General features: G+C 57.5%; 2 protein-coding genes across 2 annotated transcripts; one reads left to right on the forward strand and one right to left on the reverse strand.

The window, feature by feature from the left end:
* Window positions 1-235: 235 nt before the first annotated feature.
* CUNH3orf18 (chromosome unknown C3orf18 homolog) lies at window positions 236-19,958 on the reverse strand. The gene is made up of 5 exons (XM_073645136.1): window positions 19,803-19,958; window positions 16,182-16,414; window positions 14,983-15,008; window positions 13,274-13,391; window positions 236-1,741 (listed from the first exon to the last, which is right to left on the reverse strand). Exons 2-5 carry the CDS (start codon window positions 16,356-16,358, stop codon window positions 1,661-1,663), a joined length of 402 nt encoding a protein of 133 aa, XP_073501237.1. The 5' UTR covers window positions 16,359-16,414; window positions 19,803-19,958; the 3' UTR covers window positions 236-1,660.
* On the forward strand, window positions 3,884-12,998 carry LOC141156633 (uncharacterized). Its single transcript, XM_073642823.1, has 3 exons — window positions 3,884-3,896; window positions 4,243-6,497; window positions 12,972-12,998. The coding sequence occupies exons 1-3, from the start codon at window positions 3,884-3,886 to the stop codon at window positions 12,996-12,998; spliced, it is 2,295 nt and encodes a 764-aa protein (XP_073498924.1).
* Window positions 19,959-19,980: the final 22 nt, after the last annotated feature.

The raw sequence follows: 19,980 nt of genomic DNA on the forward strand, positions 1-19,980 counted from the left end.
TTACCGCACTCCCCTTTTGGAGCAGTCGCCCGTTACCGCACTCCCCTTTTGGAGCAGTCGCCCGTTACCGCACTCCCCTTTTGGAGCAGTCGCCCGTTACCGCACTCCCCTTTTGGAGCAGTCGCCCGTTACCGCACTCCCCTTTTGGAGCAGTCGCCCGTTACCGCACTCCCCTTTTGGAGCAGTCGCCCGTTACCGCACTCCCCTTTTGGAGCAGTCGCCCGTTACCATCCGCGGGGTCTGAAGAATTTTTAATGAAGCACAAAAGATCCAAACAAATAAATATCAAATAGGAACAGGACAAAATGGCGCGGCGGCGAATCTGTGGAGGAGGAACAGCCTCACCACCCGGCTGTGCTGTCAGTCTAGCAGCAACCAAGGGGTTAAACCGCTCAGCCGTGTCCAAAAGTGAGAGGCTGGACTGACACAAAGCAACAAAACTCCAGCAGTGCTGTGCTGCAGAATGGAGGGTGAGAGGGTTTGCGGACTGACTGAGGGACGCGGTGCATGGTAGTGATATTAAGGCATATGCACAGGAGGGTCCCGCCCGGGGTCCGCACAGCCGGGGTCTCACACTGCGGGCAGCATCTGTAGAGGGGGCCGGAGAGCAATATAGATATACAGTCAGCGCTCGAGGGGCAGAAACCACCAGAAACAGGAGATGAGTGACCCCAGCCCGCCTGCGCGAGGGAAGCCACGTGTGTCACAGGGCGGAGCGCTCTGCGTGGTGTAGCTCTCTCTCTACGGGCGGAGCGCTCTGGATCTGTCTCTAGGGGCGGAGCGCTCTGCGCGGTGGAGCTCTCTCTCTACGGGCGGAGCGCTCTGGAGCTCTCTCTACGGGCGGAGCGCTCTGGATCTCTCTCTACGGGCGGAGCGCTCTGCGCGGTGGATCTCTCTCTACGGGCGGAGCGCTCTGCGCGGTGGATCTCTCTCTACGGGCGGAGCGCTCTGCGCGGTGGATCTCTCTCTACGGGCGGAGCGCTCTGCGCGGTGGATCTCTCTCTACGGGCGGAGCGCTCTGCGCGGTGGATCTCTCTCTACGGGCGGAGCGCTCTGCGCGGTGGATCTCTCTCTACGGGCGGAGCGCTCTGCGCGGTGGATCTCTCTCTACGGGCGGAGCGCTCTGCGCGGTGGATCTCTCTCTACGGGCGGAGCGCTCTGCGCGGTGGATCTCTCTCTACGGGCGGAGCGCTCCGCGCGGTGGATCTCTCTCTACGGGCGGAGCGCTCTGCGCGGTGGATCTCTCTCTACGGGCGGAGCGCTCTGCGCGGTGGATCTCTCTCTACGGGCGGAGCGCTCCGCGCGGTGGATCTCTCTCTACGGGCGGAGCGCTCTGCGCGGTGGATCTCTCTCTACGGGCGGAGCGCTCTGCGCGGTGGATCTCTCTCTACGGGCGGAGCGCTCTGCGCGGTGGATCTCTCTCTACGGGCGGAGCGCTCTGTGGTGGCCCTCACATATTGGAGGTGTGTACAGGATGGTTTGTTGCGTTAACCCTACAGATGCTGTAGGCAGAAGCTCCTGTGGATCATGATTCAGAGCTGCAGACCCCTGAGCCTTGTGCCGGCCCCCACAATCCTGGCCCCACAGTGGTGAATAAGAGGGCGAGAGGACGGCGAGTCAGGAAGACGCGGACCCCCGACAGATGAGTCAGGAACCTTCCTCAGGCGCTGATGGAGTTGGCCACGTCAGTAAACACAAGACGAGTCGGTCTCTGCAGAGGACACAGACTGGTGAGAAGGACCTGAAATACAGAGAAGACGCCGGGGGTCAGGAGAAATCATCACCCACCGCCTGCGACAGAGACAAGCAGAAGATAAGGGGCCGCCGCTCACAGTCACTGTCTGCACAGTACTCTGCAATACACAGCGAGGAGGGATTCTGCTGGTGCAGTCACTGTGTACATACATTACATTACTGATCCTGAGTTACCTCCTGTATTATACTCCAGAGCTGCACTCACTATTCTGCTGGTGCAGTCACCGTGTACATACATTACATTACTGATCCTGAGTTACCTCCTGTATTATACTCCAGAGCTGCACTCACTATTCTGCTGGTGCAGTCACTGTGTACATACATTACATTACTGATCCGGAGTTACATCCTGTATTATACTCCAGAGCTGCACTCACTATTCTGCTGGTGCAGTCACTGTGTACATACATTACATTACTGATCCTGAGTTACCTCCTGTATTATACTCCAGAGCTGCACTCACTATTCTGCTGGTGTAGTCACTGTGTACATACATTACATTACTGATCCGGAGTTACATCCTGTATTATACCCCAGAGCTGCACTCACTATTCTGCTGGTGCAGTCACTGTGTACATACATTACATTACTGATCCTGAGTTACCTCCTGTATTATCCTCCAGAGCTGCATTCACTATTCTGCTGGTGCAGTCACTGTGTACATTACATTACTGATCCTGAGTTACCTCCTGTATTATCCTCCAGAGCTGCACTCACTATTCTGCTGGTGCAGTCACTGTGTACATACATTACTGATCCTGAGTTACCTCCTGTATTATCCTCCAGAGCTGCACTCACTATTCTGCTGGTGCAGTCACTGTGTACATACATTACTGATCCTGAGTTACCTCCTGTATTATCCTCCAGAGCTGCACTCACTATTCTGCTGGTGCCGTCACTGTGTACATACATTACATTACTGATCCTGAGTTACCTCCTGTATTATCCTCCAGAGCTGCACTCACTATTCTGCTGGTGCAGTCACTGTGTACATACATTACTGATCCTGAGTTACATCCTGTATTATCCTCCAGAGCTGCACTCACTATTCTGCTGGTGCAGTCACTGTGTACATACATTACTGATCCTGAGTTACCTCCTGTATTATACTCCAGAGCTGCACTCACTATTCTGCTGGTGCCGTCACTGTGTACATACTTTACATTACTGATCCTGAGTTACCTCCTGTATTATACTCCAGAGCTGCACTCACTATTCTGCTGGTGCAGTCACTGTGTACATACATTACTGATCCTGAGTTACATCCTGTATTATACTCCAGAGCTGCACTCACTATTCTGCTGGTGCAGTCACTGTGTACATACATTACATTACTGATCCTGAGTTACCTCCTGTATTATCCTCCAGAGCTGCATTCACTATTCTGCTGGTGCAGTCACTGTGTACATTACATTACTGATCCTGAGTTACCTCCTGTATTATCCTCCAGAGCTGCACTCACTATTCTGCTGGTGCAGTCACTGTGTACATACATTACATTACTGATCCTGAGTTACCTCCTGTATTATACCCCAGAGCTGCACTCACTATTCTGCTGGTGCAGTCACTGTGTACATACATTACATTACTGATCCTGAGTTACATCCTGTATTATACTCCAGAGCTGCACTCACTATTCTGCTGGTGCAGTCACTGTGTACATACATTACATTACTGATCCTGAGTTACATCCTGTATTATCCTCCAGAGCTGCACTCACTATTCTGCTGGTGCAGTCACTGTGTACATACATTACATTACTGATCCTGAGTTACATCCTGTATTATCCTCCAGAGCTGCACTCACTATTCTGCTGGTGCAGTCACTGTGTACATACATTACATTACTGATCCTGAGTTACCTCCTGTATTTTCCTCCAGAGCTGCACTCACTATTCTGCTGGTGCAGTCACTGTGTACATACATTACATTACTGATCCTGAGTTACCTCCTGTATTATCCTCCAGAGCTGCACTCACTATTCTGCTGGTGCAGTCACTGTGTACATACATTACATTACTGATCCTGAGTTACCTCCTGTATTATACCCCAGAGCTGCACTCACTATTCTGCTGGTGCAGTCACTGTGTACACACATTACTGTAATGCACAAGCCCGGACTGACTAGCATGTGCGTGTTTAGTGGTTCCACTGTGCCATGAACCGGAGAGTGCCTGGAGGGGCGTAACTAAGTATCTGCTCGATCCAACCAAGGTCGCATGACGGCTACGACGCCGTGCACCAGGGAGGAACCGAGCAGAGGCACCAGGTGCTACTCCAGGTCAGACTTCGGACACGGCTGTTAACTCACACCGGGGAATACAGGAACAGGCAGGCTAGAGCGCAGGCTGGGTAGGGTCCAGTACAGACTGGGAGACGAATTCAGAGCCGCAGATGCAGTAATCAAACAAAGTAAAGCGAAACCGCAGACGCGGTAGACGAGGCTGAGCAGAGCGAAACCGCAGACGCGGTAGACGAGGCTGAGCAGAGCAGAGCGAATCCGCAGACGCGGTGGACGAGGCTGAGCAGAGCGAAACCGCAGAGGCGGTAGACGAGGCTGAGCAGAGCGAAACCGCAGAGGCGGTAGACGAGGCTGAGCAGAGCGAAACCGCAGAGGCGGTAGACGAGGCTGAGCAGAGCGAAACCGCAGAGGCGGTAGACGAGGCTGAGCAGAGCGAAACCGCAGAGGCGGTAGACGAGGCTGAGCAGAGCGAAACCGCAGAGGCGGTAGACGAGGCTGAGCAGAGCGAAACCGCAGAGGCGGTAGACGAGGCTGAGCAGAGCGAAACCGCAGAGGCGGTAGACGAGGCTGAGCAGAGCGAAACCGCAGAGGCGGTAGACGAGGCTGAGCAGAGCGAAACCGCAGAGGCGGTAGACGAGGCTGAGCAGAGCGAAACCGCAGAGGCGGTAGACGAGGCTGAGCAGAGCGAAACCGCAGAGGCGGTAGACGAGGCTGAGCAGAGCGAAACCGCAGAGGCGGTAGACGAGGCTGAGCAGAGCGAAACCGCAGAGGCGGTAGACGAGGCTGAGCAGAGCGAAACCGCAGAGGCGGTAGACGAGGCTGAGCAGAGCGAAACCGCAGAGGCGGTAGACGAGGCTGAGCAGAGCGAAACCGCAGAGGCGGTAGACGAGGCTGAGCAGAGCGAAACCGCAGAGGCGGTAGACGAGGCTGAGCAGAGCGAAACCGCAGAGGCGGTAGACGAGGCTGAGCAGAGCGAAACCGCAGAGGCGGTAGACGAGGCTGAGCAGAGCGAAACCGCAGAGGCGGTAGACGAGGCTGAGCAGAGCGAAACCGCAGAGGCGGTAGACGAGGCTGAGCAGAGCGAAACCGCAGAGGCGGTAGACGAGGCTGAGCAGAGCGAAACCGCAGAGGCGGTAGACGAGGCTGAGCAGAGCGAAACCGCAGAGGCGGTAGACGAGGCTGAGCAGAGCGAAACCGCAGAGGCGGTAGACGAGGCTGAGCAGAGCGAAACCGCAGAGGCGGTAGACGAGGCTGAGCAGAGCGAAACCGCAGAGGCGGTAGACGAGGCTGAGCAGAGCGAAACCGCAGAGGCGGTAGACGAGGCTGAGCAGAGCGAAACCGCAGAGGCGGTAGACGAGGCTGAGCAGAGCGAAACCGCAGAGGCGGTAGACGAGGCTGAGCAGAGCGAAACCGCAGAGGCGGTAGACGAGGCTGAGCAGAGCGAAACCGCAGAGGCGGTAGACGAGGCTGAGCAGAGCGAAACCGCAGAGGCGGTAGACGAGGCTGAGCAGAGCGAAACCGCAGAGGCGGTAGACGAGGCTGAGCAGAGCGAAACCGCAGAGGCGGTAGACGAGGCTGAGCAGAGCGAAACCGCAGAGGCGGTAGACGAGGCTGAGCAGAGCGAAACCGCAGAGGCGGTAGACGAGGCTGAGCAGAGCGAAACCGCAGAGGCGGTAGACGAGGCTGAGCAGAGCGAAACCGCAGAGGCGGTAGACGAGGCTGAGCAGAGCGAAACCGCAGAGGCGGTAGACGAGGCTGAGCAGAGCGAAACCGCAGAGGCGGTAGACGAGGCTGAGCAGAGCGAAACCGCAGAGGCGGTAGACGAGGCTGAGCAGAGCGAAACCGCAGAGGCGGTAGACGAGGCTGAGCAGAGCGAAACCGCAGAGGCGGTAGACGAGGCTGAGCAGAGCGAAACCGCAGAGGCGGTAGACGAGGCTGAGCAGAGCGAAACCGCAGAGGCGGTAGACGAGGCTGAGCAGAGCGAAACCGCAGAGGCGGTAGACGAGGCTGAGCAGAGCGAAACCGCAGAGGCGGTAGACGAGGCTGAGCAGAGCGAAACCGCAGAGGCGGTAGACGAGGCTGAGCAGAGCGAAACCGCAGAGGCGGTAGACGAGGCTGAGCAGAGCGAAACCGCAGAGGCGGTAGACGAGGCTGAGCAGAGCGAAACCGCAGAGGCGGTAGACGAGGCTGAGCAGAGCGAAACCGCAGAGGCGGTAGACGAGGCTGAGCAGAGCGAAACCGCAGAGGCGGTAGACGAGGCTGAGCAGAGCGAAACCGCAGAGGCGGTAGACGAGGCTGAGCAGAGCGAAACCGCAGAGGCGGTAGACGAGGCTGAGCAGAGCGAAACCGCAGAGGCGGTAGACGAGGCTGAGCAGAGCGAAACCGCAGAGGCGGTAGACGAGGCTGAGCAGAGCGAAACCGCAGAGGCGGTAGACGAGGCTGAGCAGAGCGAAACCGCAGAGGCGGTAGACGAGGCTGAGCAGAGCGAAACCGCAGAGGCGGTAGACGAGGCTGAGCAGAGCGAAACCGCAGAGGCGGTAGACGAGGCTGAGCAGAGCGAAACCGCAGAGGCGGTAGACGAGGCTGAGCAGAGCGAAACCGCAGAGGCGGTAGACGAGGCTGAGCAGAGCGAAACCGCAGAGGCGGTAGACGAGGCTGAGCAGAGCGAAACCGCAGAGGCGGTAGACGAGGCTGAGCAGAGCGAAACCGCAGAGGCGGTAGACGAGGCTGAGCAGAGCGAAACCGCAGAGGCGGTAGACGAGGCTGAGCAGAGCGAAACCGCAGAGGCGGTAGACGAGGCTGAGCAGAGCGAAACCGCAGAGGCGGTAGACGAGGCTGAGCAGAGCGAAACCGCAGACGCGGTAGACGAGGCTGAGCAGAGCGAAACCGCAGACGCGGTAGACGAGGCTGAGCAGAGCGAAACCGCAGACGCGGTAGACGAGGCTGAGCAGAGCGAAACCGCAGACGCGGTAGACGAGGCTGAGCAGAGCGAAACCGCAGACGCGGTAGACGAGGCTGAGCAGAGCGAAACCGCAGACGCGGTAGACGAGGCTGAGCAGAGCGAAACCGCAGACGCGGTAGACGAGGCTGAGCAGAGCGAAACCGCAGACGCGGTAGACGAGGCTGAGCAGAGCGAAACCGCAGACGCGGTAGACGAGGCTGAGCAGAGCGAAACCGCAGACGCGGTAGACGAGGCTGAGCAGAGCGAAACCGCAGACGCGGTAGACGAGGCTGAGCAGAGCGAAACCGCAGACGCGGTAGACGAGGCTGAGCAGAGCGAAACCGCAGACGCGGTAGACGAGGCTGAGCAGAGCGAAACCGCAGACGCGGTAGACGAGGCTGAGCAGAGCGAAACCGCAGACGCGGTAGACGAGGCTGAGCAGAGCGAAACCGCAGACGCGGTAGACGAGGCTGAGCAGAGCGAAACCGCAGACGCGGTAGACGAGGCTGAGCAGAGCGAAACCGCAGACGCGGTAGACGAGGCTGAGCAGAGCGAAACCGCAGACGCGGTAGACGAGGCTGAGCAGAGCGAAACCGCAGACGCGGTAGACGAGGCTGAGCAGAGCGAAACCGCAGACGCGGTAGACGAGGCTGAGCAGAGCGAAACCGCAGACGCGGTAGACGAGGCTGAGCAGAGCGAAACCGCAGACGCGGTAGACGAGGCTGAGCAGAGCGAAACCGCAGACGCGGTAGACGAGGCTGAGCAGAGCGAAACCGCAGACGCGGTAGACGAGGCTGAGCAGAGCGAAACCGCAGACGCGGTAGACGAGGCTGAGCAGAGCGAAACCGCAGACGCGGTAGACGAGGCTGAGCAGAGCGAAACCGCAGACGCGGTAGACGAGGCTGAGCAGAGCGAAACCGCAGACGCGGTAGACGAGGCTGAGCAGAGCGAAACCGCAGACGCGGTAGACGAGGCTGAGCAGAGCGAAACCGCAGACGCGGTAGACGAGGCTGAGCAGAGCGAAACCGCAGACGCGGTAGACGAGGCTGAGCAGAGCGAAACCGCAGACGCGGTAGACGAGGCTGAGCAGAGCGAAACCGCAGACGCGGTAGACGAGGCTGAGCAGAGCGAAACCGCAGACGCGGTAGACGAGGCTGAGCAGAGCGAAACCGCAGACGCGGTAGACGAGGCTGAGCAGAGCGAAACCGCAGACGCGGTAGACGAGGCTGAGCAGAGCGAAACCGCAGACGCGGTAGACGAGGCTGAGCAGAGCGAAACCGCAGACGCGGTAGACGAGGCTGAGCAGAGCGAAACCGCAGACGCGGTAGACGAGGCTGAGCAGAGCGAAACCGCAGACGCGGTAGACGAGGCTGAGCAGAGCGAAACCGCAGACGCGGTAGACGAGGCTGAGCAGAGCGAAACCGCAGACGCGGTAGACGAGGCTGAGCAGAGCGAAACCGCAGACGCGGTAGACGAGGCTGAGCAGAGCGAAACCGCAGACGCGGTAGACGAGGCTGAGCAGAGCGAAACCGCAGACGCGGTAGACGAGGCTGAGCAGAGCGAAACCGCAGACGCGGTAGACGAGGCTGAGCAGAGCGAAACCGCAGACGCGGTAGACGAGGCTGAGCAGAGCGAAACCGCAGACGCGGTAGACGAGGCTGAGCAGAGCGAAACCGCAGACGCGGTAGACGAGGCTGAGCAGAGCGAAACCGCAGACGCGGTAGACGAGGCTGAGCAGAGCGAAACCGCAGACGCGGTAGACGAGGCTGAGCAGAGCGAAACCGCAGACGCGGTAGACGAGGCTGAGCAGAGCGAAACCGCAGACGCGGTAGACGAGGCTGAGCAGAGCGAAACCGCAGACGCGGTAGACGAGGCTGAGCAGAGCGAAACCGCAGACGCGGTAGACGAGGCTGAGCAGAGCGAAACCGCAGACGCGGTAGACGAGGCTGAGCAGAGCGAAACCGCAGACGCGGTAGACGAGGCTGAGCAGAGCGAAACCGCAGACGCGGTAGACGAGGCTGAGCAGAGCGAAACCGCAGACGCGGTAGACGAGGCTGAGCAGAGCGAAACCGCAGACGCGGTAGACGAGGCTGAGCAGAGCGAAACCGCAGACGCGGTAGACGAGGCTGAGCAGAGCGAAACCGCAGACGCGGTAGACGAGGCTGAGCAGAGCGAAACCGCAGACGCGGTAGACGAGGCTGAGCAGAGCGAAACCGCAGACGCGGTAGACGAGGCTGAGCAGAGCGAAACCGCAGACGCGGTAGACGAGGCTGAGCAGAGCGAAACCGCAGACGCGGTAGACGAGGCTGAGCAGAGCGAAACCGCAGACGCGGTAGACGAGGCTGAGCAGAGCGAAACCGCAGACGCGGTAGACGAGGCTGAGCAGAGCGAAACCGCAGACGCGGTAGACGAGGCTGAGCAGAGCGAAACCGCAGACGCGGTAGACGAGGCTGAGCAGAGCGAAACCGCAGACGCGGTAGACGAGGCTGAGCAGAGCGAAACCGCAGACGCGGTAGACGAGGCTGAGCAGAGCGAAACCGCAGACGCGGTAGACGAGGCTGAGCAGAGCGAAACCGCAGACGCGGTAGACGAGGCTGAGCAGAGCGAAACCGCAGACGCGGTAGACGAGGCTGAGCAGAGCGAAACCGCAGACGCGGTAGACGAGGCTGAGCAGAGCGAAACCGCAGACGCGGTAGACGAGGCTGAGCAGAGCGAAACCGCAGACGCGGTAGACGAGGCTGAGCAGAGCGAAACCGCAGACGCGGTAGACGAGGCTGAGCAGAGCGAAACCGCAGACGCGGTAGACGAGGCTGAGCAGAGCGAAACCGCAGACGCGGTAGACGAGGCTGAGCAGAGCGAAACCGCAGACGCGGTAGACGAGGCTGAGCAGAGCGAAACCGCAGACGCGGTAGACGAGGCTGAGCAGAGCGAAACCGCAGACGCGGTAGACGAGGCTGAGCAGAGCGAAACCGCAGACGCGGTAGACGAGGCTGAGCAGAGCGAAACCGCAGACGCGGTAGACGAGGCTGAGCAGAGCGAAACCGCAGACGCGGTAGACGAGGCTGAGCAGAGCGAAACCGCAGACGCGGTAGACGAGGCTGAGCAGAGCGAAACCGCAGACGCGGTAGACGAGGCTGAGCAGAGCGAAACCGCAGACGCGGTAGACGAGGCTGAGCAGAGCGAAACCGCAGACGCGGTAGACGAGGCTGAGCAGAGCGAAACCGCAGACGCGGTAGACGAGGCTGAGCAGAGCGAAACCGCAGACGCGGTAGACGAGGCTGAGCAGAGCGAAACCGCAGACGCGGTAGACGAGGCTGAGCAGAGCGAAACCGCAGACGCGGTAGACGAGGCTGAGCAGAGCGAAACCGCAGACGCGGTAGACGAGGCTGAGCAGAGCGAAACCGCAGACGCGGTAGACGAGGCTGAGCAGAGCGAAACCGCAGACGCGGTAGACGAGGCTGAGCAGAGCGAAACCGCAGACGCGGTGGACGAGGCTGAGCAGAGCAGAACCGCAGACGCGGTGGACAAGGCTGAGCAGAGCGAATCCGCAGACGCGGTGGACAAGGCTGAGCAGAGCGAAACCGCAGACGCGGTGGACAAGGCTGAGCAGAGCAGAACCGCAGACGCGGTGGACAAGGCTGAGCAGAGCAGAACCGCAGACGCGGTGGACAAGGCTGAGCAGAGCGAAACCGCAGACGCGGTGGACAAGGCTGAGCAGAGCGAAACCGCAGACGCGGTGGACAAGGCTGAGCAGAGCAGAACCGCAGACGCGGTAGACAAGGCTGAGCAGAGCGAAACCGCAGACGCGGTAGACAAGGCTGAGCAGAGCAGAACCGCAGACGCGGTAGACAAGGCTGAGCAGAGCAGAACCGCAGACGCGGTAGACAAGGCTGAGCAGAGCGAAACCGCAGACGCGGTAGACAAGGCTGAGCAGAGCAGAACCGCAGACGCGGTAGACAAGGCTGAGATAAATCGCCGAAGAGGTAAACAAAGACAAAGCAAAGGGGACAGGGCTCTGTTCACACGGAACAGAAAGAAAGGCAGAACCAGATACACACAAGGTACTTGCGAAGAAGTAGCGAGACGACTCCAACTCACAAACGGAAGTACAGCGACAACGAGAAGGAGTTAGGTGCAGGTTCAGACACTACAGAAAAAGGGAGCAAACGGACATAAAGGCAAAACAGATAAAAAACTAGGAGACAGTTCAGACAAGAACAGTTACTGCAACAAAACAGGAGCGAGTCTGGGTATGCGGCCCCCAGAGGGCGAGACGAACAGGCTAGGAGCGTGTTCAGACAGGTCTGGAAATACAGCCTCAGGAAGGCAGACAGAGAGCTGGCTAGAGTGCACAGACTAGACACAGTTCAGACATGGGAACTGATACTGATAGGCTATGTGCCCACGTTGCATTTATGAAGCAGAAAATTTCTGCTTCATAAATGCAAGTCCTCTCCCGGAAAAACGCATGCGGAATTGCCTTGCGTTTTTTATGCATTGGACAAAGGCAATTCCGCTTGCGGAAACGCAAAATTAAATGACATGCTGCGGATTTTTGAACGCAGCATAAACGCTGCGGAAAAATCCGCAGCATGTGCATAGAACTTGCGGAATCCCATTGGGGACCATGGGGTGCGGATATACATGCGTTTTTCAAGCGTTTACGCTGCGGAAATTCCGCAGCATATACGCTTGAAAAATGCTACGTGGGCACACAGCCATAGGCAGGAAACATAGACGGGACCTGGCATGTCAGCGACCAGAAGCCAACTGACAGAACACAATGCTCAAGCATGGATTCCAGGGAGGAGCTGGGTTAAATACCAGGTGACAGACAGCAATAGGCTGAGGACGCATTAGGGGTGTGTCTGCAGCAGCTACAAGAATCAGGAAGTTCGGCAGGCGTCGCCCTAAGCAACAAGAGCAAAGCAAAGCAGACAACATGGAAAGAAGCCAAAGTGGCAGTCTGGACTGGAGATCAAGTGCACGCTCTTGCACAGTGGGAGATGGACCACTATGCAAGGACGCCGCCAGGTATGTTACACTGATCCTGAGTTACATCCTCTATTATACTCCAGAGCTGCACTCACTATTCTGCTGGTGCAGTCACTGTGTACATACATTACATTACGGATCCTGAGTTACATCCTGTATTATACTCCAGAGCTGCACTCACTATTCTGCTGGTGCAGTCACTGTGTACATACATTACATTACTGATCCTGAGTTACATCCTGTATTATACTCCAGAGCTGCACTCACTATTCTGCTGGTGCAGTCACTGTGTACATACATTACATTCCTGATCCTGAGTTACATCCTGTATTATACTCCAGAGCAGCACTCACTATTCTGCTGGTGCAGTCACTGTGTACATACATTACATTCCTGATCCTGAGTTACATCCTGTATTATACTCCAGAGCAGCACTCACTATTCTGCTGGTGCAGTCACTGTGTACATACATTACATTCCTGATCCTGAGTTACATCCTGTATTATACTCCAGAGCTGCACTCACTATTCTGCTGGTGCAGTCACTGTGTACATACATTACATTACTGATCCAGAGTTACCTCTTGTATTATACTCCAGAGCTGCACTCACTATTCTGCTGGTGCAGTCACTGTGTACATACATTACAATGCCATTAATTTGCCACCAACGCAAAGTCTGAACGAGATGAAATGCGAGGGGTTATACGTGGCATCAATATTAGAGATTACTCCGATCACTGAGCAGAATTCTATAACCTAATGAGCTGCTGTTCTGAAATAGAGAATAATTACTGTACAAGGATTTGCTGAAATCCTCTGCACAGGAATGCTCAGTTGGTCTTTCTTCTCCACACGCAGGTTATTCCTTGTGGTTCTGGGCCTGCAGGAAACATCCACAGACAGCAGGTGGCGCTGACACATAAAAGAAGTGAAGCCAAGTGTGTGTAGGTTTATCTGCATCCAGTAGGTGGCACTAGAGGTCATGTCCGCTCTCTATTTGCACATGACACTGAATTCACTGCTGTTCTCTGTTATCAGCCATTTTCCACAGTGTCAGACATTTAACATTCTTTGACCAATGCTGGAGAATCCTGGGTCCACGTGCAGAGTGGATGGAGCGTTGCTGAGCGCTGGATGTTAAGGGCATGTCTCTGACCTATTAGTACAGGGTGCAGCAGCGGGGGTGCACAATATGGGGGTGCACCAGGCCCGGGAGACCATGAAAGTTCTTTGTGCCACAAGAGGGGATTGGCACCATGAGATGTGCCATAGTCGGGATTACAGTTTTGCCCTGGGCCCCCTGTGTTCGGCGACCCCGGGGTCTCTACCGCGGCGCTCACCTTTCCCTGGGGCTGCAGATCTCGGTTCGGTTCCAGCAGTTCTTGCTCCAAGTCTTCCTGTTCCTCGGCCGGGTCAAAGTTGTACATTGGCATCAGCTGATGGCGGAGCTTCTCCAGCCTGGCACAGAAAGAGGAGAAGAGTAACTGCAAATGTCTGCAAGACGAGGGAGAAGAGGAGAAGCCGTCTCTGCCCGGAGGATCCTCGGCTGTAACGTTATCACTTCCTGAACGTTTGACACAAATCAGATCATAGGAACAGGCGAGAACAACGGGCGACTGAGGAGCGAAGCCCGACCGCCCGAGCCCAGGATAGAGCCGAGGCGCCCGACTGCCCGAGCCCGGGATAGAGCCGAGCCGCCCGACCGCCTGAGCCCGGGATAGAGCCGAGCCGCCCGAGCCAGAGACCTGACCCCGGGATAGAGCCGAGCCGCCCGACCGCCCGAGCCCGGGGAAGAGACCTGAGCAGCCCGACCGCTCGAACCCGGGATAGAGCCGAGCCGCCCGACCGCCCGAGCCCGGGATAGAGCCGAGCTGCCCGAGCCTGGGATACAGCCGAGCCGCCAGTCCGCGGGATAGAGCTGAGGATAGAGCCGAGCCGCCCGCCCGAGCCCGAGGAAGAGCCGAGCCGCCCGCCCGAGCCCGAGGAAGAGCCGAGCCGCCCGCCCGAGCCCGAGGAAGAGCCGAGCCGCCCGCCCGAGCCCGGGGAAGAGCTGCCCGCCCGCCCGAGCTCGGTGAAGAGCCGAGCCGCCCGCCTGAGCCAGACATGACCAATACATCATAAACCATATTTTTTGGACTACAGGACGCATTTTATCAAAAGAAAAACTCTTGTTTTGTGCATCAATAGTCCGGGGGCGGCTTCCTGTGATGAAGGAAAGTGATCACAGAGAGCTGCTCCCGTCTGACACTGATCTATGTGATCAGTGCTGAGCAGGAGAGGAAACTTACCGACCGGAACAGAGGCTGCAGGAGCTGAGCAGCCAAAGGACCTTCTGCACCAGTAATTACAGGACCTTCCAGGTCATGTGACTGATCACATGACTTGAAAGGTGCTTGAGTTAATCAAGTGGAAGGTTCTGCAAATGCCCTTCTGCGACATCCATACTGGTCCCGATCAGAAACTGCAGGATGTGGTCATGTATAGTGTGAGTGTGCGTGTGGCAGAGCTGTGCGTGTCTACACGTGTGCGTGTGGCAGAGCTGTGCGTGTCTACACGTGTGCGTGTGGCAGAGCTGTGCGTGTCTACACGTGTGCGTGTGGCAGAGCTGTGCGTGTCTACACGTGTGCGTGTGGCAGAGCTGTGCGTGTCTACACGTGTGCGTGTGGCAGAGCTGTGCGTGTCTACACGTGTGCGTGTGGCAGAGCTGTGCGTGTCTACACGTGTGCGTGTGGCAGAGCTGTGCGTGTCTACACGTGTGCGTGTGGCAGAGCTGTGCGTGTCTACACGTGTGCGTGTGGCAGAGCTGTGCGTGTCTACACGTGTGCGTGTGGCAGAGCTGTGCGTGTCTATAAGTGTGCGTGTAGCAGAGCTGTGCGTCGGGGGGACAAGGAGCGCGGGGACGCGGCGGGGGGGGCGGACGGCGCGCAGGCACGCAGCACGGGGGGGGGGAGGCAGAGCGCGGGGACGCAGCACGGGGGGGCAGAGCGCGGGGACGCGGTGGGGGCGCACGGCGCGCAGCACGGGGGGGGCAGAGCGCGGGGACGCTCACCTCTTCTGCTTCCTGATGTACAGAACCTGGGGGCAGCGGAGGAAGAGACAAAGAAGAGAAACTGAGGATGAGACAGAGCCCAACTGAAACAGAGAGCCGAGGAGTCTGCAAATAACACAGACACTGTGCACGGTGGTACTACGTCTCACACTCCAGTAACATCCGGAGCTGCACTCACAAAGCCGGCACCGGGCACAGATGCATCATGGGAGATCCGGCAACATAAACTGCAAATCCTTCAACAATGCGAAACAATGAAGTGCAATTATATGAATGCAGCTCAGGATGTGAATAGAGCACAAGAGAAGATGTTAAAATAAGCAAAAGTCAAAGTTATAGGTGTGAAAATTGGGTTCAAAAGTGGAGAAATAAAGCTAAAAATACGCAGATATAAAATGTAAAATTACCAAATCATACAGAGAATTAGCGCTACAATACTTACCTTGTATTATACCCCAGAGCTGCACTCACTATTCTGCTGGTGCAGTCACTGTGTACATACATTACATTACTGATCCTGAGTTACATCCTGTATTATACCCCAGAGCTGCACTCACTATTCTGCTGGTGCAGTCACTGTGTACATACATTACATTACTGATCCTGAGTTACATCCTGTATTATACTCCAGAGCTGCACTCACTATTCTGCTGGTGCAGTCACTGTGTACATACATTACATTACTGATCCTGAGTTACATCCTGTATTATACTCCAGAGCTGCTCTCACTATTCTGCTGGTGCAGTCACTGTGTACATACATTACATTACTGATCCTGAGTTACCTCCTGTATTATACTCCAGAGCTGCTCTCACTATTCTGCTGGTGCAGACACTGTGTACATACATTACATTACTGATCCTGAGTTACCTCCTGTATTATACTCCAGAGCTGCACTCACTATTCTGCTGGTGCAGTCACTGTGTACATACATTACATTACTGATCCTGAGTTACCTCCTGTATTATACTCCAGAGCTGCACTCACTATTCTGCTGGTGCAGTCACTGTGTACATACATTACATTACTGATCCTGAGTTACCGCCTGTATTATACTCCAGAGCTGCACTCACTATTCTGCTGGTGCAGTCACTGTGTACATACATTACATTACTGATCCTGAGTTACATCCTGTATTATACTCCAGAGCTGCACTCACTATTCTGCTAGTGGAGTCACTGTGTACATACATTACTTACCATCCCTACCGCCAGTCCAATGACAGTCACGATGCCGAGGGACAGGAGCCAGGTGCCCACAGTGGTTGTTCCAGTGGTGATGAGCCCCCTTGTGTTGTTATAGGGGGGAGTGGCAGTTCCCGGCTCTGTAGTTAACCCCAGATACAGAGGGGGCGCCACACTGCTATTACTGTTCATGGTGGTTTGGTCGTCACCGTGGGTCAGGAAGCATAGTCACACAGTCCACAGGAAACCTGCAGGAGAAAAGACAGAGTGTGTTACTAGGCCAAAACAGAGCATGTCCACTGTGCTTTACCTACCTCCTACTGATCCTGAGGTACATCATGGCTACAATCAGATCCAGAGACGCATTCATTATTCTGTCCCGCATTGTGTAACACACATAATGACTGCATCAGTGTGAGGAGCTCATCCCCCCAATGCACCGAGCCTGCAACTCCAAGCAGCGAGAGGAGCTCATCCCCCCCAATGCACCGAGCCTGCAACTCCAAGCAGCGAGAGGAGCTCATCCCCCCAATGCACCGAGCCTGCAACTCCAAGCAGCGAGAGGAGCTCATCCCCCCAATGCACCGAGCCTGCAACTCCAAGCAGCGAGAGGAGCTCATCCCCCCAATGCACCGAGCCTGCAACTCCAAGCAGCGAGAGGAGCTCATCCCCCCAATGCACCGAGCCTGCAACTCCAAGCAGCGAGAGGAGCTCATCCCCCCAATGCACCGAGCCTGCAACTCCAAGCAGCGAGAGGAGCTCATCCCCCCAATGCACCGAGCCTGCAACTCCAAGCAGCGAGAGGAGCTCATCCCCCCAATGCACCGAGCCTGCAACTCCAAGCAGCGAGAGGAGCTCATCCCCCCAATGCACCGAGCCTGCAACTCCAAGCAGCGAGAGGAGCTCATCCCCCCAATGCACCGAGCCTGCAACTCCAAGCAGCGAGAGGAGCTCATCCCCCCAATGCACCGAGCCTGCAACTCCAAGCAGCGAGAGGAGCTCATCCCCCCAATGCACCGAGCCTGCAACTCCAAGCAGCGAGAGGAGCTCATCCCCCCAATGCACCGAGCCTGCAACTCCAAGCAGCGAGAGGAGCTCATCCCCCCAATGCACCGAGCCTGCAACTCCAAGCAGCGAGAGGAGCTCATCCCCCCAATGCACCGAGCCAGCAACTCCAAGCAGCGAGAGGAGCTCATCCCCCCAATGCACCGAGCCAGCAACTCCAAGCAGCGAGAGGAGCTCATCCCCCCAATGCACCGAGCCAGCAACTCCAAGCAGCGAGAGGAGCTCATCCCCCCAATGCACCGAGCCAGCAACTCCAAGCAGCGAGAGGAGCTCATCCCCCCAATGCACCGAGCCAGCAACTCCAAGCAGCGAGAGGAGCTCATCCCCCCAATGCACCGAGCCTGCAACTCCAAGCAGCGAGAGGAGCTCATCCCCCCAATGCACCGAGCCTGCAACTCCAAGCAGCGAGAGGAGCTCATCCCCCCAATGCACCGAGCCTGCAACTCCAAGCAGCGAGAGGAGCTCATCCCCCCAATGCACCGAGCCTGCAACTCCAAGCAGCGAGAGGAGCTCATCCCCCCAATGCACCGAGCCTGCAACTCCAAGCAGCGAGAGGAGCTCATCCCCCCAATGCACCGAGCCTGCAACTCCAAGCAGCGAGAGGAGCTCATCCCCCCAATGCACCGAGCCTGCAACTCCAAGCAGCGAGAGGAGCTCATCCCCCCAATGCACCGAGCCTGCAACTCCAAGCAGCGAGAGGAGCTCATCCCCCCAATGCACCGAGCCTGCAACTCCAAGCAGCGAGAGGAGCTCATCCCCCCAATGCACCGAGCCTGCAACTCCAAGCAGCGAGAGGAGCTCATCCCCCCAATGCACCGAGCCTGCAACTCCAAGCAGCGAGGGGAGCTCATCCCCCCAATGCACCGAGCCTGCAACTCCAAGCAGCGAGGGGAGCTCATCCCCCCAATGCACCGAGCCTGCAACTCCAAGCAGCGAGGGGAGCTCATCCCCCCAATGCACCGAGCCTGCAACTCCAAGCAGCGAGAGGAGCTCATCCCCCCAATGCACCAAGCCTGCAACTCCAAGCAGCGAGAGGAGCTCATCCCCCCAATGCACCGAGCCTGCAACTCCAAGCAGCGAGAGGAGCTCATCCCCCCAATGCACCGAGCCTGCAACTCCAAGCAGCGAGAGGAGCTCATCCCCCCAATGCACCGAGCCTGCAACTCCAAGCAGCGAGAGGAGCTCATCCCCCCAATGCACCGAGCCTGCAACTCCAAGCAGCGAGAGGAGCTCATCCCCCCAATGCACCGAGCCTGCAACTCCAAGCAGCGAGAGGAGCTCATCCCCCCAATGCACCGAGCCTGCAACTCCAAGCAGCGAGAGGAGCTCATCCCCCCAATGCACCGAGCCTGCAACTCCAAGCAGCGAGAGGAGCTCATCCCCCCAATGCACCGAGCCTGCAACTCCAAGCAGCGAGAGGAGCTCATCCCCCCAATGCACCGAGCCTGCAACTCCAAGCAGCGAGAGGAGCTCATCCCCCCAATGCACCGAGCCTGCAACTCCAAGCAGCGAGAGGAGCTCATCCCCCCAATGCACCGAGCCTGCAACTCCAAGCAGCGAGAGGAGCTCATCCCCCCAATGCACCGAGCCTGCAACTCCAAGCAGCGAGAGGAGCTCATCCCCCCAATGCACCGAGCCTGCAACTCCAAGCAGCGAGAGGAGCTCATCCCCCCAATGCACCGAGCCTGCAACTCCAAGCAGCGAGAGGAGCTCATCCCCCCAATGCACCGAGCCTGCAACTCCAAGCAGCGAGAGGAGCTCATCCCCCCACCAATGCACCGAGCCTGCAACTCCAAGCAGAGAGAGGAGCTCATCCCCCCAATGCACCGAGCCTGCAACTCCAAGCAGCGAGAGGAGCTCATCCCCCCAATGCACCGAGCCTGCAACTCCAAGCAGCGAGAGGAGCAACAGGAAACCAGAAAATTGGGACTGAAGTAGAAGACAATATCAAGATGAGAGCAGCTCCGAAGGTGACTGGAGTATAAGACACAATATAACGGTGAGTGCAGCTCTGGAGGTGACTGGAGGATAAGACATGCTATAACGATGAGTGTAGCTCTGGAGGATAAGACACGATACAGTGACGAGCGCAGCTCTGGAGGTGACTGGAGGATAAGACACAAAACAGTGACGAGTGCAGCTCTGGAGGTGACTGGAGGATAAGACACGATACAGTGATGAGTGCAGCTCTGGAGGTGACTGGAGGATAAGACACAAAACAGTGACGAGTGCAGCTCTGGAGGTGACTGGAGGATAAGACACGATACAGTGATGAGTGCAGCTCTGGAGGTGACTGGAGGATAAGACACGATACAGTGATGAGTGCAGCTCTGGAGGTGACTGGAGGATAAGACACGATACAGTGATGAGTGCAGCTCTGGAGGTGACTGGAGCACACGCAGTGTCGCACACGATCAGTAATGTCGCAGTGTAGCGGAGCTCTCGCGCTGTGGCCGGTTACGGCGCCGGATCTCTCGGTTAGTCTCCATCCACCTGCACTATCAGGAGTGACCGTCACTGTGCTCCGTGCTGGGACCTGTAGTTCCGCGGCTGTGTGCGGGCAGCCCTCACCTGTGGCTCCGGCAGCTGCTCAGGCCGCTGTGGGGCCCCTCTCGGGCTCGACCCGCTGCCTCCTCCTCTCCGGGTCTCCTCACGAGCCGAGTATTGGGGCACGGACTACCCCTGTGACAGGCTGCTTATCCCGCCCACTGTCAGACACTACCCGCCTCTGATTGGTCAATGGTCCTGT

This window comes from Phyllobates terribilis, unplaced genomic scaffold (genome assembly GCF_046119375.1).
Source record: "Phyllobates terribilis strain yellow unplaced genomic scaffold, ASM4611937v1 Scaffold_8__6_contigs__length_399053987, whole genome shotgun sequence".
In the NCBI taxonomy this organism is placed as follows: domain Eukaryota; kingdom Metazoa; phylum Chordata; class Amphibia; order Anura; family Dendrobatidae; genus Phyllobates; species Phyllobates terribilis.